General features: G+C 36.7%; 1 protein-coding gene across 1 annotated transcript in view; it reads left to right on the top strand.

Annotated features, from left to right (window-relative positions):
• Window positions 1-18393, top strand: part of LOC114945936 (protein turtle homolog B) — a 242142-nt gene that overhangs the window by 187994 nt on the left and 35755 nt on the right. Inside the window, 6 exon segments of the mRNA XM_085481491.1 lie at window positions 4725-4860; window positions 12514-12722; window positions 14436-14552; window positions 15701-15904; window positions 17008-17159; window positions 17691-17835. Of these exon segments, the coding sequence (XP_085337617.1) occupies window positions 4725-4860; window positions 12514-12722; window positions 14436-14552; window positions 15701-15904; window positions 17008-17159; window positions 17691-17835 (963 nt within the window).

Genomic DNA, 18393 nt, shown 5'->3' with positions numbered 1-18393 from the left:
AGATTCTCGACCGGGGCTTAATAACGAGACTCGCGAGAGCTCGAACGTATACGGAAGAGAATGGAAGAAAGGTGCGTCCGGTAAAATTCACTTAGCGCCGCGGAAAAGCTAAATGAAAATGGTTGTTTGCGGCGCGGTAAAAGCCGCTGCGTACTGCAACTTGCACGGCCATCGCGTTGCATCGTGTCGCGTTGTCGTATTCAGAGAGCGCAGTCCTGCTCGCCAAGTGTGTATGTATGTATGTGTGCAGAAAGGGATCGTACACCAATTTGAAACCGCATGTCGCGGAAAATACGCGACGAGGTAGAACATTTTGTAATAATTCTCGGTATATATTCCGCGGAATCTCGTTTTGCATTTCTATAGAAAAGAAGGATACTAATTTCGCAGCTCTTATTTTCCCAATACACGGTATATATTATATTACCGTATTTTAAGACCTTATTTTTTCCTTTATTTTTTATTTCCTTTACCTTTTTAATTTTCTCACTCTTCGAGATTCTTCAAATTAAAATTATGATCAGCGATATCTAATGGTTTTTTTTCTTAACGAAATTATATCTCTAAATTAAAAATTATGCACAGCACGTTCCCTTATTAGAATTCTTTCTAAGCCATTCCTTAGATTTGCAAAAAAATATATGAATATATTTTTGTTTTATTTAAATATTGTATATAATTTTTGTTTTCTTCCATTATACTTTTTATCAAATAATAATATTATAGCGATATTAATTAATCAAAAATAAGTTTCTATTATATTCAAAAATGTTTTCTCAATATCTCAATCAACAATCCTTGATTAAAACGTGATAAAGGTCTCGATAAACAATGAGAACCAATTTCAAAGCGATAATTTATATGTTAAATTAAAAATCATGCACAGCACGTTCCCTTATTAGAATTCTTTCTAAGCCATTCCTTAGATTTGCAAAAAAAATATATGAATATATTTTTGTTTTATTTAAATATTGTATATAATTTTTGTTTTCTTCCATTATACTTTTTATCAAATAATAATATTATAGCGATATTAATTAATCAAAAATAAGTTTCTATTATATTCAAAAATGTTTTCTCAATATCTCAATCAACAATCCTTGATTAAAACGTGATAAAGGTCTCGATAAACAATGAGAACAAATTTCAAAGCGATAATTTATATGTTATTTCGAACGTACGGAGATTGGCATTCTGTATGTCCAGTAATCGATAAGCGCACAAAGAGAAAGGTAAATAAATAATAGACGAGATGCTACGAGTACACATAAATTGATATCGACATTTTCATTAATGTTCCCCATCGCAGTTTTATATATTCGCGTGTCGTCTTTTTTTTTCTCATTTTTAATACATCGAAATTAAATGGCATTTTATTGGCTGATGAATCGGAAGGAAATACGCGAAGAAGGTTTAAGACACAAAGCGGGAGAGGAGAGGATCAAACGCGAGTGAAGCGAGAGACAAAAAAAAAGTTGTCAATTATGTATTCAAATGTGACCGCGTCTCGCGATCGAAGCCACATATACGGGGAAAAAAAAGGATAAAAATTGAATTTAAAAAAATCTCCGGCGTCGAAAACGTCACAAGCGCGCCGAGTGATAGCCGTCGCGGCATCGATTCTATTAAAATACAGCCGTACTCAAAATTGATCGGCCCCAATTTCGTCCTACGGTTTGATTACAGTTACCATTATCGATGTACCGCGCGGCCGTATACTTTTGCGGGATTACATTTAAAATGGAGATCGCGCGATCCCTGGGCAGAGCTTGGCCGAGCGTTTGCAATAAATAGCCCGCCGATGTCGTTGCTTCGAAACGTCGCCCCGAGTATATCACGGGTTTAAAAAAAAAAAGGGCACAGGATACTCTGCCGAGGAGCGAGAGAGAAACTTTGTTTGGCGCATTGACCGTGTATATTTTTGAGAACGCGAGATGAGATTATTTATTAGTTCTGATTTACATGTCTGTAGTATCTTTTGTCTTTCCCAAATTTGTTTGCCCGCATCAGGAAAGATAAAATTTACTTGCCGTCACTATTCAAGATATTTTCGTATATTGCATGTATTTTAATACGTCCTGTTTTACTTTGACATCGCAATTCAATGATAAAGAGATGAATTTATCGAGTACTTTTTCCCTCTATTTTCAACCTGTACCCTCTGTTTTTGCATCACGGAACACATAACGTATAATTTGATGCAAAGAGTCGGAGAAAAAATTAAAAAAAAAAAAAAGAAGGAACGAAATCGCGATCCAATTACACCGCATTATTAGCGTCCGCGGGAACGTGATCATTTTATACTTATTTCGATATGCACGTTTTAATGCGTTCTCCGTGTCCGATAAATAAAGCTGAAAGGCAAATAGGGGCAACATTTCGCGCGCTAACGAATAGTAACGTGGCGAAAACACGAATCGTTATATGTGTAAACTTCACACGCGCATGTACATACATATATGCACATGTGTCAATTTCAGAAGAAACTCTCTTCCTCTCCAAAAATATACATATATCCCGACGCGCGATTGTACCCGATTACACCCTCGCGCCCGACGAGACACGTGATCGCCAATTATCGCCGCGATTTCGTCCGCGTCATATCGGCCACCAATTACGGAAGCTCGCAAAATAGATTCGCGTGCATTCGGCTTTATGGGCGCGCGATAAAACGCGCATAAATTCGTTGGCCGCGGAACGATGATCCGGTAAATTTGTCGTTGACGGCGTAAAACAAGGAACGAAATTAATTGATCGTGCATTAATTATAACCAGATGCCATGGTCACTATTATACGAGAGCTACTGAGCGCTCCCGCCCACTCGACGCGGCGCAACGTACGGATCATTAAACATTTTCGGCAGAATTTCACCGATATTCACTCGAAAAAAGCACGCATAGACGAGCACCTATATAAAGAGAGAGTGTGTTTTTGAATTTTTGAATTGTTCGGAAAGTTGCTATAGAAAATTCATGCGCGTGTATTTAGAGAAAAATTATTATACGATCAAATGTGTGATTTATTGTAATATTTATTCAAATTACATTTCTTCTGTCTTTTACGTCATCGATTCTTGCGAAACAGACTATTATATATACTCTTTCCGATTCATCTACTTTCAAAAACTTGAGCGTTACATAAAGCAATTAAGTTATATAATGCTGACAACAAAGTGTCACTTTGCAGGTTGCATCAGGAATAAATCTGCCACAAGCGCGATATCTCTGTTCTCCGTTTGAATTTAATTATTGGTTAAAATTATGCATTCAGATCATATCCCAAACTAACTTTGCTATTAAAATAGTATGATTAATTGATACAATTACATTTGATTAACGATCTTAATTGCATCATTTTTCTCAATCCTCGAATGCGCTCTGCATTTTCGTGGAAATTGATATATCATTGTTCACGCGCTTATTCTATAGAATAAAAGTCACGAGGTCATTCGTTCGGTATGGTCGCTAATGTTACGATTATTAAATGGAATCGTATACGTTAACCAAATTTCTGTAATTACGACTTTTTTCTATTTTATGATTATATTTAAATTCATAAAAGTTGAGTAAAAAAGGGATAATTTTTTGCATTGAAATTATGAAACGTGATTCCTATAGAGTTTCCGCTTGTTATCGAAATTTTTCCGAAACCTTCTGATAATTAGAACTTTAGAAATATCAGAGTAATCGAAATGTGAACCGAGTTCTCCTCATTGTGATTAAGTCACAGTCCAATTCCTAGACTTTTCTTTTCTCGACTAAATTCTTCTCTCGGAGTTTACGAATCCGGAATTCTTTGCATCTTGACCCGCTGTTTGTAATAAGAGAAAAAAAGTCCCAAGACAAAAATTCTTTTACTTCAAATTGATATATACTTTTAAAGAGTGCAAAAAATTGAAAATGTATATTCTTTTCTATTTCTAGAAAAAGTGAACGAGCTCCTTTAAGATCTAATTAAAATTACTTCTTTTTTACGTGACATCTCCAAATTAAATTCTTACCGTATCTGTCACAAAATATTATACGATATAACAGTGTAATTATTTATCGTTTTTGGAAACAAATTGTTTTTCGAAAAATTAATTGAAAAAAAAAAAAATATTTTTCCTCCCTACCACACATATTTTTTACAATAAAAATTAAATAACTTTGATCGGAACAATCGGACAAAACTCGATATAACAAACAGTTTATATTTCATTACGAAAGAGGGGTATTTTATGTGGTCGGAGTAAAAAAATGTTTCGAAGGGAAATACTTCATATATTATATACGTATTATTGAATAATTGATGGGAGAAGGAAAAACAAGGAGAAGGAAATACGTCTATTCGCATCTCGAGACGCTCTACAGGTATACGTCGATTTAAAGCGAAAAGAGATGCTCGCTTCCGGGAAGAGGAAACACGTTCCCTCGTGACGTTTCTCGCGCGAACGGGAGATACATGCAATCCCCGGTAAAATATCGGAGATACCTTTCGAAAGAGAGAGAGAGAGAGAGGAGATCCCGCGGCTTAGAAGAAAATCGCGCACGAATGATCTCGCGAATACGCGGATTAAATCGGGGCCCGAAAGCGAAATATCTACCGGGCGCTAGAATCTAGTCTATTAATAGCGTAGCGGATTAGCCGAGAGGGTTGTGACGTCGGATCCGCGTGTATTCCGACCACGTTTTTCCGGTTATATGATCTTGGCCTGACTCTCGACCCGACTTTGTCATTACAGTGACAATGACAGATGCGGAAGCGGTGGTAGGAGGAATTGCTCAGCTACCGTGCGACGTGAAACCGCCGCTCTCGGGGGACAAGCTGCACCTAGTTATTTGGTACAAGGAGGAGGCGGATACAGCACCGATATACAGGTAAATTCTCTCTTCCATCTCTCTTTTCCTCCCCTTTCTCGCGCGCTCGCGAGAGACATTCATTCTTATGTTGATCGCGTGCAATATCGTTCTCGCTTTTCGAGCGTAAAACGGAAACCGCGAAGCCGCGCGCTTTCTCATTATTATTACAGCGGCGTTTGGCGCTGCCAAGATTATTCGTAGATTCTCGTATTTTGATATCTAACTTCGCTCGGAAAATTACCATAAGGATTTAAGTTTTTCGCGCCGGGTTTGTTATTTCGAAAATGTCAAACTTTCTCGCGCGACATTAAATTAAACTTTTCCTTATTCACACGGGAGATAATGCGGAAATTTCTTTCCGCTGTTTACAGCGAAAGTTATTAGTCGATAAGTTTTTTATGAATTATATTAATTCAAATTAATTTTAATTCGCATTTTGTATATCGTAATAAAATAACACCGCGTCGCGAATTTTTGTCAATTTTTGTATCTCGCTTGGAACGCATTTCAGAGACCGATTTAGATATCTAGCATAATAATTCTGTCGCACGTATTTAACATCGCAATGCAGCGCTTATGGTATGTAGAATGATAATGTCAGGTATGATATATATGAAAGACGAATTATACGACACAGGAATTTGAGATGCATTGTAATACACGGGATAATAATTATGGGAACAAAGTCGCGCGTATTATACTTTTCATTTATCAATGCGTGATTATAAGTATAAATGTAATCTCGCATGTGTAACACTATTCTCCCATGGCGACAAATTTATTTATTCCAGTTAACAAGCAACTAGAAATGGAACTAACGAACGTGGGTTATAAATTGCGCCTTTGAGACTTGCTCCCGATTTATAATACTCGATGTTACGGAAAGTAAATAGATTATACAATTATGACCTAGAGATTAATGTGCACATATGATAGAAGAGCGTATAATTTATGTATAAAATGTGTGTAAAATTTCGAAGACTCAATTTCGAAATGAAAGAGAAATTTTTATATATAATTTTGCCGAGAGGTGATCTTTTGGCGTATAAATAATATTAGCAGAATAATTGCAACGGTAATTGCTTCCGAATGAGATTTATCAATTTCTTAAGACAGAGCGGCCTTGATTATGCGCGGGATATACTCGAGTCAGTTGAGAAAACGAACTCTTCTCCGTTTGTTCCGCGTTCAACTTAATTCGCGCAAATGGAAATGCCTCTCAAACAGAAAGACAGACATAATTTACATTCCGCGCCGCGGAAAGTGACACATCAGAACTGCAGGAAAATCGCTCGATGTTCCAGTTAGGGAGAAGGAGAACGTTTCCCTCCGACGCGATGTTCGTCAAATCAAAGCGAATCGCGTCTGTAGCAGAAACGTTAATTGACCGACCCTCGACATACAAATGACCGTCTTGACACAATAATAATTATATGGTAATGATATCAAATCGTGTTTACCATCACTCTCGTTAATTAGATTTACTTACTATCGCATAGAAGACATATCACATACATATGTGTTACACGCAAAAAAATAATACGTAATTATAATATTATGCAAGTTCTCTATTTGAGATGTAGAAAAAAATTATTTTCATATATAAAGAGACATGTGTGTTTTAATACGATATGCGATATTTGTGTATTAAATTTTTTCACATCACAGCTCTTCGATTCATTATTCAAACTTTGATGTTTCGCGTAATTTTTGAAAAGCTGTCCTCGTCAAGGAAAAAATGCCATATTTTTTGTTAGTATCAAAAGTATCATTTTTTCGTCAGCTTTCCTTTATTAGTCAGCTTTTCTTCTCACGACATATTGTTCATGACTTTTGATTTTAACATTTTCTCTTCCTATCGAAAGCGCTTTTGACATGTCTATCGTTGCAGAAAACACACACACACATAATGATATATACGATCTATCGCACAATCATTTTATTAGATAATAAAATAATAATAAAAGAAAATAACGGATGTAAATAATAAAGTAACGATAATACGACGGAAGTGGACATCCTATAAATGTTTAATCTGTTCCTTTTACTGCTACCGTGTCCAATCTTCTGAAAACTACCGGTACATTACAAGAGATTGTTTTCGTTGAAATGAAAAAACTTTTCTGTTAAGCGCTGTCTTACGTCTTGCAATTCGCTCAAGGGCTTCCTCTTCGACGGCTCGATATTAGTTTGCCGTTTTTTCCCCTCTTTTCAAAGGAAAAAAATTAACGTACGCTAAACTCCCTCGGAGAATTAATTAATTCGCCGCGGCTGCAATTTCGACTGCGCGATTCCGCCAATTTGAGAATTCAAGTGCCATCCGCGTATTCTTCGTAAACGAAGCACGATTATCCCGGAAAATTCGAATCCTGCGTCGAATTCTCGCATCTACGTGTTTGTTTTTTTTTTTCTTTTTTTTTCAAGCCGGTTTAATCGCGCGATTAACTTATGCAGAAATTTAAAGAGGCAGGAAGAGAGAGCTTGCATTTAGTATTTACGCAAACACGTGTTTTACAATGAAAATACGCGATGTCCGATGCAATTAATTCGCATATCGCATGTTTTGGAATCTCGTAACCTCGTTCAGAGTTTCGCGTCTCGGTAGTTACTGCCAATTTTGCCGGATTGTTGACTTATTATGTTGTATATTTGCCGGCGGGATTTATATGTGCATATCACGTTTGAAATTTCGCGGATGTTTTTGCGAGGAGTATAAACGTACGCGCGCGTTACTTTATACTCCGCTTATTGACTATGAATGGTCGAGTAATGCATTAAGCATACACTCTATAGGTACGTACACGCTGCCGAAATTATCCCGTTGTGCAGCAAGCCGATGCGCACTGATCTTGATAATGTATTCGTTGCTTGGCAACCGACGCGCGCAATCGATGCGTAAAATCTACGCGCAAGAGGATTAATATATACGCATGCGAAAAAGGGGAAACGCGAAATTACGTAATTCGATTAAAATCGCTGCTAAAATAATAATAATAATAAATTCGCGAGAAACACGCCCGGACGTTGTTGCGAAACAACCCTAACAGCATATATCCGAAAGACATTCGGAGAGGATATCCAGAGGACATCCTCTTTTGGCTGTTAGGGAATGGGAAAAGGAAGAGTTAATCTCACGCCCGACACAACACTAAGAACAGGGATTAAAGTATCCACGCATCCCCCAGTGGCTTTCCTCCTTCCGAGTTGCTGCCGCCCGATTTTCTTATTCCGAAGAGTTGATATCGCGGTTTTATGCATAGAAACGAGGACGAAGCCAGGAATCCCATCTCTTTTCCCGCGACGTTGGAGAAGGAGGAAAGAAAGGGATGGATCAGCGGGAAAACCCAACTTCGTGACACACTTAGCGTGTATGTCGCGAAGTGTTTCCCTTCAGAGTGGTCCATATAGCGAATTGGCTGCTGCCCTTTATTTCTCGCTGCCTTTCCTTTCTCTCTTCGCCTCGTTCCCTATTCCTCTTCCAGAGCCTTGACTCTGATATATGAATTGTGACGGGGGCTTAAAGGTATTCCAGAGCGAAATTATGGATACGATATTATTTCTTTTGGCGCGCACACAATACGCCATATCGCCCGCGTCTATCGCATTTACCCGCTGGCGATCTTCTCTTTCTCTCTCTCCATCTTCATCTTCCTCCCTGTCTTACTCTTTTTTCGCAGTTTTATTAAGTTGAGAGTCTTTCGACCCGTGACGAAGTGCTCCCTCCGTCGCGCCACGGCGGTTTTGTTTTTTTCAAACGCTCGTCCTCCCCGATTCTCGAGCAAATTGATCGATCCTCGTTCTTGCGAACGAGTTGTTATACGGATGCAGGAAGGAAACACTCGTAGCGACTATTATTGTCAGAAAAAAATGATTTTTTTTTCATATACGTAATGTGATGGATCGAATTCGTTTCGAAAGTGGTTTGATCGAATCTAATTTTCTCATTCGTAGATTAACGACTTGAAGATTTAATATAAATATGGTGTTTTCTAAATCGGCCAACTGAGCCAAAGAACGAAAAATTCTCTTGGTACGAGATTACAAAGTTCCATACATAAATTAATCTCGAAACTTACATATGGAAAGATTTATTCATATGGAACATATGGAGAGATTATTAAAGATTTAAATTTAAACGAATCGGTCTAATTTAGCTAAAACAATTGTTGCAAAACCTTTCGTTGGAACGAAAGAAAATTGAGCGCGAATCGGTGAAAAAAAATTTGCAAATGAAAGAGAGTAAAGATCCGCGGTAGTTTTAATTGACGTTTAATAAGTTTCTTTCCGCTACATATAGTATAGACCGGTCGTAAAAGGTCACAATTTTGTCACGTAATTCCATTCCTCTCCCGAAATGATTGCGGCCGACTTTCTCTCTTTGCGCGAATAATTAAAGGAGATTATCGATAACAGTTCGGAGGCAACGTCAAAGTGACGGTTGCAACGTTGACAAAGGAAATGCAAAAGCATGACGTGCGCATACGTGATAAGCATTCCTCATCTGTTTGCAGGGCAGTAATCCTTTGTATGGACTTGCATGTGCCCAACATGCGATTATTCCATTCGTCCTGCATTCACGTCTGATGAAACGTCCGCGTGAGAGATAAACGCATTCGTAAACCGTATCCACAATGTGGAATTATAATGTTGATCAACTATGACTTTGCGACCTACAAATTAGATTCTTCATTAAAATAAAGACGACGGACTTTTCCGTCTTGTTTCACGAAAATTGTGCCTAAACGCGACCCCGCAGAATGCATCAGATATGCATAAGAAGATTCGGATGAATCCGCGGTTCAATTTTACGCTTCACACGAGTCTTCCTTGTATTTTATTTTTTATACTCCGTATATCGCAAATTGTTCCCGAAAATCAGATCCGGATCTAAAGTGGCTCAAGATTATTTCAGAAATATACCGCGTGCGTGATAATCGCGGCTCGAAGAGGCGTGTCGAAGATAACAAAATGATAACTGCAATGTGCACACTTCGTTATCGAATATTACGAGCCGTACGCGAACATCGTTTTATCGCGACACCCCGGTGTCCCTTTTCATTAACTTAATTCGCCGCCTCGATCGTAGGGGGTTGAGGAGGAGGAAAGGGAGAGAAAAGTCGAAGACGCAGAAAATGCTCCGGATGAACGAGGAGAGTACGCTTTCGCACGCTCGGTTGACGATGTAACTCACCTTGGCGAACCGGGGCGGGTCATATAAAAGTATACCGGAACGTCCTCCAGGGACCGGTTTCAGAAAACTGCTCCGTACATATATATACATATATCGCGCGTATACTCTTCTCTCTCTTTCTCTTGTCGCCGCCCCTGGGACGCATTCGCGTCTGAGCAGGTGCAGCATTCGTCACACCTGCTATTTTACATCCAACGAAATCAATTCCGATTGTCGATTCAAGCTGGCGCTGTGTGTAACTATTGTTTCGCCTTGTCGTGATTCTTTCTTTTCCTCGGGAATGGAGAAAGGATACTTTTATGTCGAATACATCACGCCTCGTCTTTTCGGAGCAAACGCGCAATTAAAGAGTTTGTGAAAGTTTTTATCTCGCGAGGAAGTTATCTTGTACGATCATCTTTTTCTGATACACAATTTGTCAAATTCATAATTTCGTGATGGGATCAAATCTACAAGGAATTTAACGATCCTACTCTTCCCGGTATACTTTGCAATAAAATATTTATGTCACACGCAGTATTCAATATTATTAATACAGAGAATATATGGATCGTGTTATTGTATTATTTTATTTTTTTCAATTATAACTTTTTTTTGCCGGGGGATTAGTTATGCAAAGTTCTCGCGTACGTTTGCAAAATGGATGTCGCGATTGTTGAAAATTTCAAGGAAAATATGACTGCCGATATGCAGACAATGTCACGACCCCGGCACGTTTAAAAGTTTCGCGATAACGGCATATAACTGACGCCGTAGTCTAGTAACGTTGACAGAGTCACAGAAACTGCAACGAGACACTACCAAGAACTGAATCGCGCATTAGAAGCGTACACGTTTAAGGAGATAAGGAAATTATGGCGGTTAATTATTACCACGAATACACGCTCGCTCTGGATCTTCTTGCGTAGCGAATATAATTCAGCGGAATTAGAGGAATAAATTAGCAACAATTGTCTTAATTGTTCGAAATAATCGTTTCAATTGTTTTTAGGATCTTTGTTTTCGCCAAGTGTAATTTTTATAACTTTGACGAATCTTGAAATCGCCACTTTTTTTTTTTTTTTTTTTTAATATTATCTGTGTGGTCTTGTGTAATAATCTTTTTTAATGTTTGAAATATCTCGAATTAAAATGCTTAAAAAGTAGTAAATTGACTCGATTTGAAGTGGACATGCAAAGTGGACTTCGCTCTTTAAGCTCTCGATTTCATCACAGAAAAAACAGTATCCTTGAAAGAATGCAAATATGCCTTGATTCAAGTATATTTTATCCTTATAATAGCGCCAAACATAAATAATTTTGGATAAAGGATTCTTTATTCTTAAAACAAAGTGCAAAATATTCTTGGTTGAAACTGAAATTTACTTATAAATATTGCAAGGACAAGTGACAAGTGAGCACCGGATATAAGCGGTACTTTCAAGTATATGTAATAATTCTAACAGTTCAAATGTGACTAAGTTTGTTTTTATCATATGCGATTTTTAAAACAAGAATATATCTTAAAGATAAAATATACTTCACACAAACTTATTTATTATTAAGGCAAATAAAAATTTGTGATTACAAAGAGCATTCTATGCTTAAATCAATCAAATAGCGTTCAAGAATAAAAATATACTTGAATCAAGAATTCCTTTTTTTCTGTGATCTAATCATAACTCTAGAATCTGTCGCGAAGGGATGAAGCGCCAAGGACATTCTGTACAAAAGAAACTTTCACACATAATGTATATACGCAGGGCAATAATATGTAAACGTTATTCGAGGAGAAATTACATCCTTAATGTTAAATATCCCCGATCCGAGCTCCGTCGAAAATTTCGCTGAAGCACAATAATGAGTTCGAGGAAAAGTTGCTGAGGAATTTCATTACGACCCCCCGATCCGTCGCAAATTTCTTCGGCAAATTTCTTTGTAGCAACGACGCCGCATAAATTCAGTTAGCTTCGTTTCTGCTCGCCGATAGAAATTCTGCGAGGGCAGCGCGCCGGCGTAAAAGGGCCGATATTAGAGGGCAAAGTGCTGCGAGAATCCTGCGTGACTCTGTACTTTTCTTCGGTCGGAGCATTTTTCTCGATTGACCGTCTCTCGTGAGAGTTTAATAGGGGCAATATAAAAGTTTCCCTCTGTACGCGCGTCCGCCTATCCAAGAAACGCGATGACGCGCATTAGCGAGTATTGAAGGAGGTAGAGAGAGAAAAAGAGAAGAAGAGCTTTCCTTATTTATAGCTTTTTATGGCTTTTATAATACAAACTTTCCTTCGCGTTCCTTCACGAGAAGCCTTAAATATATTTAAGATACTTTTATCCGCTAATTACGGTTATTCAGAATTTTGCATATAGGTACGTACGATTTGATAACATTAAAACTATTGTGACACAAAAAAGTAACTATTTTTATTTTAAAAATATATATACATATAATTTGAGGCAAGTAAAAATTTGTTTGGTTAAATTTCAATGGATTTTTATTGCAGTATCGACTTGAGGGGGAGGAATAGTTTGGAAAATGGGGATCACTGGCAGGATCAGAGCCTGGAAAAACGTGCCTTCTTCAAGCACACCGAAACACCCGCGAAGCTCACCTTGGAAAAGGTTCGCGAGAGCGACGCGGCTGTTTACAGATGCAGAGTTGATTTCAAGCAGTCGCCGACACGCAACAGCAAAGTCAATCTGACGGTCATCAGTAAGTTTCTAAACGATATTCCACAATAAACCGAATGCAAGATGCGCCCGTCAATGGAAAGAGCGAAGCACGTTCCTCTATAACTTTTTCATACGTCCCTTTCGATTTTTTTATTATAATTCTTGAAAATATCTGATCTGATCATTTTGGGGGAAATTCGCGTATAATGAGTCATTTAAAAATATTTTAAAAATAATCCTAATGTGCGTATTATTTTTATTTAAATAATTTTCCATACTCGTCGCATTTCACAGTTCGAATTTAAAAAATTCTAGTTTAAGTTAAATAACGAAAAATAAACCCGTAATTTTCATATTATTTAATCATTCTCTCGAAAATCCCTTGTTCTATATATATATATATATATATATATATATATACACAACTTTAAATTTTTAAATTTTAAGCTTTTAACTTTTAAATTTAAAATTTTAACTTTTAACAAAATTTTTCCGGATATATTTTATTCGACGAATAACCATTTGCCGGAAATTCCCGAGAATTGAGTTTTGGAACGTGGGAATTGTACGATACACCGGGTTGATCAATTCGATATTTGCGCTTTTCCATGCCGGCTTTCTAATATAATCGACGCCGTTATCATCGAATCGTAGTTCGATCGGTTCGACTATTCGGCTCGCGCGGTTGAAACTGTGCCTGCATTTAATTTTTTTTTTTTTTTTTTTGCATGGCATAACGTTACCCTTAATGGAAGAACGGCTACGTGACCGTGGCCGATAATACCGGGGCGGATAGACGCCGCTATACCGGCGCATTAAAATTTATTTTTCATCTCAGAAATAACATCCGCCTCTTAATGGTTAAAACGGCAAGTGACGGCGCCGGCTGATACATCATACAAATTGATTCAGCTCACTTCCTCGTACCGGCATTTGCAACGCGGATATTATTACCATCATTAACGATATCGCGAATTTTTGCCTCGCGCGCGATTAACGCTGGATAATAATATAGTTTCGCGCGAATCAGATCTTCGGGAAATTTAGAAAAAGTAAATGCATTTTGTTAAAAAAAATATCTCGCGTTTCTCCGATGTACAGACAATTTATTTCTCTCTGTTAATCCTAACGGGAAAGTAATTAATAGTAGTCACATTTGCATATCTCTGTTTTATCGTTTGTTTTTATATATAAAATTCTGTTGTGTTATTATAAAAAAGAGGAGAGTTTATCGCAAAAAAGGACAAAAGGTTTTATCTAAATTCTCCTCTGCAGAATATATATATATACGTGGCGCACTATTACAAAGATCAGATCGGAGCGAAATTGATAACAATAATTACCGCCATTTTCCCGACTTCATTAACAGTTAGCGTGCTAACAACAGTATCTGTGCGCCATCAGTTTGCTTGCCATTTCTTTAGCCTATCTATAAGTTATACAATTTTTCACATTTCTCATTTAATTTCCTTATATTTATTCCCCGTCACGTTGAATTAATGAATTCGTTCCAAATAAATTATTCATGCTTATACTCATTCTTCGATACATTAATCGAGAATTTTTCAACGTTATTGCATAATATATAGTAATCGCGCTGCGTTTTGTCTTCTTAGACGCACGTATTGCCGATACACATTATTGTGCAAATTGATTCACCTCCCCAGCTTCTCTCTGTTCTCGAATGTCTCCGACATCCCGAATAAAGGGAAGAGAATGCGGAGAGAGGTTCTTATTGCGAAAATTATTACAGTACCGCCGGAGCAGCTTAGCATATTGGACGAAGGCGGAAGGTCTCATATTCCCTATTACATCCTCGGCCCGTACAGCGAAGGAGTGTCTCTCAATCTCACGTGCGTCGCCGCCGGTGGTAAGTGCATGACGCGCCGGTGCACTTTCGATGCACTCGCCTCCCATAACGTCTCGTCTCGTTGTTGCCTCGCAACAGCACTCGGGTCGCGCGTTTCGCGCATGAAACAAATGTGCGGCTCGATTTCTTTGACATTTCAGCCGAACGCATTATTCCACGTGTCGCGTTTTGAATTTCGAACAAGAGCCGATGCCTTTTTCTATGCGAGGCATAACGCGTAATAAAAATCGAGACTGCTGGTTTGAAGCAAGAATATTGTATGTATATATTGTATATATTTTAATGATGCAGAAAATTTCATTTTTCGATCGTTAATAGCGTAATTAAGTTTCATACGCGCGCGCGCGTATACTAATAGAGTTTTGCTAAGTTCATTTAAGATACTACGTAATATACAACACTTTATACAATGTATCTTAAATATTTGTTAATAAAATTTTCATGACTTCAGAATTAAGATAGTAATATTTTTTTACACTTTATTTTTATTATATTCTTGAAAAAATATTTTCTTTGCACTTTTTGATGTTTTAGTTTTATTTGTTAACGAAACTTTTCTTCGAAAAGTAAACTTTTTAAACTTTGTTATTTTCTTTTAGAATACAATCTTTAGAATACAAAGATTTGCTACTTACATTCATTGAATTTTTTTCATCCAAAGTCAAACTTTTTATAATAAATTAAAAATTAACAAAATTAAAAAATTGGGTGGATTTTTTGCAATAATTTTGTGCTTAAAAAATATATAAAATAGCACGTAACAGTATTTCTTATTTAAATTTGAAATAATTTCTTATAGAATTTCTTATAGAATCATAATCAAATTTTTCGATAACTGATTTTGAAAAGAACATTTTTTTATTAAAAAAAAAGAAACTATTAAATGTACATAATCATTTCGTTCACCCATGTTTTTTTAAAAAAAGTTTTTTTAAAGTTGTAAATTACGTTTTCCCTCTTGGAAAAACTTTAGCACGATTCTATTATAAAGACTTCAATTTGATATCTAATGCTTAAAATTTTATATCGACTGCTCGAGGCGTTGAAGTCGAAATGCGATTACACACCGAATAGACGTTGCCATTAGTGCAACGACAAAGTAGCGACGCATATTCGTCGAATCCTGCGGAGCCCTTATGTTTCTTTAGGGCGACCGCAACCACGAGTGACATGGTGGCAAGGGACTTCTCTACTCGATAACAGTTACGAGACCATGGATGCTAAAAGGGTCCGCAACGTGCTGCAATTGGAAAAGTTGGGCCGCGAACATCTGCGCACCTTTCTGACTTGCCAAGCTACGAACAACAACGTGTTGGCACCGATATCAAGTTCGGTGACACTCGATATGAATTGTAAGTACCGATTTACTGACGAGTTACGGATTAATTTGAAGCGAAACAACGTACACACAATCCCTCAGTTCCTTTATCATGGCCATCATAGTCATCAATATTCAACATGAATAGTATTTGGTTTATATTTATTAAATCTTGAGAATAATTAAGTCTCCATTTTTGTAATTTCTTTGGATGGAAGAGTCCTTCTTCTTCTTTCTATTTCACAAAATAATTGTATGCTTTTTTAATTGATAAATTTATTAAAATCATTTTAAAAAATGTCAATGAGAATAATTAATTCGCTAGATCGTTCATTTTGAAACGTTTTAAATAGTAGTACAAAATTAATACGTTCAAATAATTAATAATGTAAAGTTAATACCATTAACGATTTTGTCAGAAAAGTATATTAAATTTTTATATAATATTTACAATATTAGATATTTTTTAAGTACAATACTAGCATCAGCATATTAGCAATTATATATAGATATGTCATTCTTGTCATTTTTTAGAAATATTATAAATTCACACTGTATGTTGCCAGTATTGTTATGTTAATTATTAATTCAAAAATACATTTTTAATTACATCAACATACCATAATAATTAATAAAAGTTGGAAAATAAAAAGGGGGCCATAATAAATTAACGAGAGACTATATAATTGAATAAATTTTATAAAACGATTATGAGAGAAAAATAATCTTTGATGAAAGATTTTATACGTGAAAAGATTATAAATGACAGTGCAACGTTATTATTTCTAATTAAAAATTTAATGAGTGTAAATCACAATAATGTGATATTATTACTGCATTATTATCTGCATTATTACTGCTTATAAATATTATGGAAAATATGGCATTAAATATGCACATATGTAATTAAATTCGCTACGTCATAAATTGGGATGATGAGAAATTTGCAAATTCTTAATTATAGGCAATTTTATTCAAAATTTTCCGTGTTAAATTGAGACTTAAGGATCGTTGCGTATCGATTTGGCGCGAATTGAGTTTCAACCGGGAAAATTTCTATTAGCTTCACACGCGGATCTCGATGGGTGTTTAAACTGAGTGCGACACACACATATACACACACACACTCTTTTACAGTAAAACCGCTCTGGGTCCGGATTCAAGGAGAGAACCGTCCACTTAGCGCCGGCAAGACCTATGAGATAGGTTGCGAGGTTGTCGGAGCCAGACCGGCCCCGAAGATCACGTGGTCTAAAGGGAACGCGATACTGCGAAATGCACGGGAAACGGTACGATTTAAAACAGATTGTCGACGATTTAATGCACTCACGTAAATCACACAAGACAAATTCATCCGGAGAACTCTCTCCGGATGTCTCTGCAATTATTTCCCGACTCGGTCTTCTCCGAGTCTTCGGAAGTAAAAATTGACGTAATTAAATTAATACCTCCCTAACGGGAAAAGTTCTGAGAAAACAATTATTTTTACGAGTATCGCGATATGCATATCATATTTCCGTTATAAATTGCAGAAAATAAAAAGAATCTATATTCATTAGTAAATGACATATATATATAATTTTTTTTTGACCCGATTAGGAATCTTCTTTTAATAGATACAAATAGAAGATGAAATATTTCAATCCAGGATGTTGAAAAATGAAGTTTTGAAATCGTTTGAACGATGCCGGCATAATCATCGCGATCTAATTCAATCCGTCGCAGACGGCGGATTCGATGGCTCCCGGGATGTGTATGCATATCGTGATGATTAAATTGTTCGGCAAACTATTTTAAATTCATGAAATTCTCGCCGGCAGACGAGTCCTGACGGCAACATAACAACCAGCGTCCTCACATTCGTGCCGAGTATCGAAGACGCCGGCAAGTTCCTCTACTGTCGCGCCAGCGTGGAAGATATTCCGGAGTCGGAGATGGAGCAAGGATGGAAGCTCAATATATATCGTGAGTGTTTTCACAGAAACGCACCGGGGTGTCCCGCAATTTCGCGTCGCGTATGCGACCGCGCGTCGCACAGTGGAAACTTCTATCGACGTAATATTTTTACAAGCACATTTCGCATGCATATCGTACGCTGCAAAGTCAACATTACAATTTCAATCGAGAATTCTAACGCCGTTCCTTTTACTTTGGATCCCGTTGCCGTCGGCAAGATTGTTTGCGCGAAATATGTAACATTTATTGTCGAGTTTGAATCTAATATCGCATTATTTTATTTTTCAAACTTCATTGTATTTTTTTTTTTCTATACATTTACAAATCGAAAGTTAAAGGTTCAAGATTATAAAGATAGACAATTTCTTTTTGATTCGACATTTTAAAAATTTAATATAAAATTCTCTACGTATTTTATGAACACTAGAAATATCTAATCAACATTATTGATTAATTTCGCGATATTTTCTAAATTACTTATTTCGTTCGTTTATACTTTTATACCTTCGATAATTTGTTTCGAATATTTTTTTTTTTAAATCTATTAGCATTGATTATATCATATAT

This window comes from Nylanderia fulva, unplaced genomic scaffold (genome assembly GCF_048542155.1).
Source record: "Nylanderia fulva isolate GAGA-0341 unplaced genomic scaffold, ASM4854215v1 Scaffold18, whole genome shotgun sequence".
In the NCBI taxonomy this organism is placed as follows: Eukaryota; Metazoa; Arthropoda; class Insecta; order Hymenoptera; family Formicidae; genus Nylanderia; species Nylanderia fulva.
This window is presented reverse-complemented; position numbering and strand designations above follow the sequence as displayed.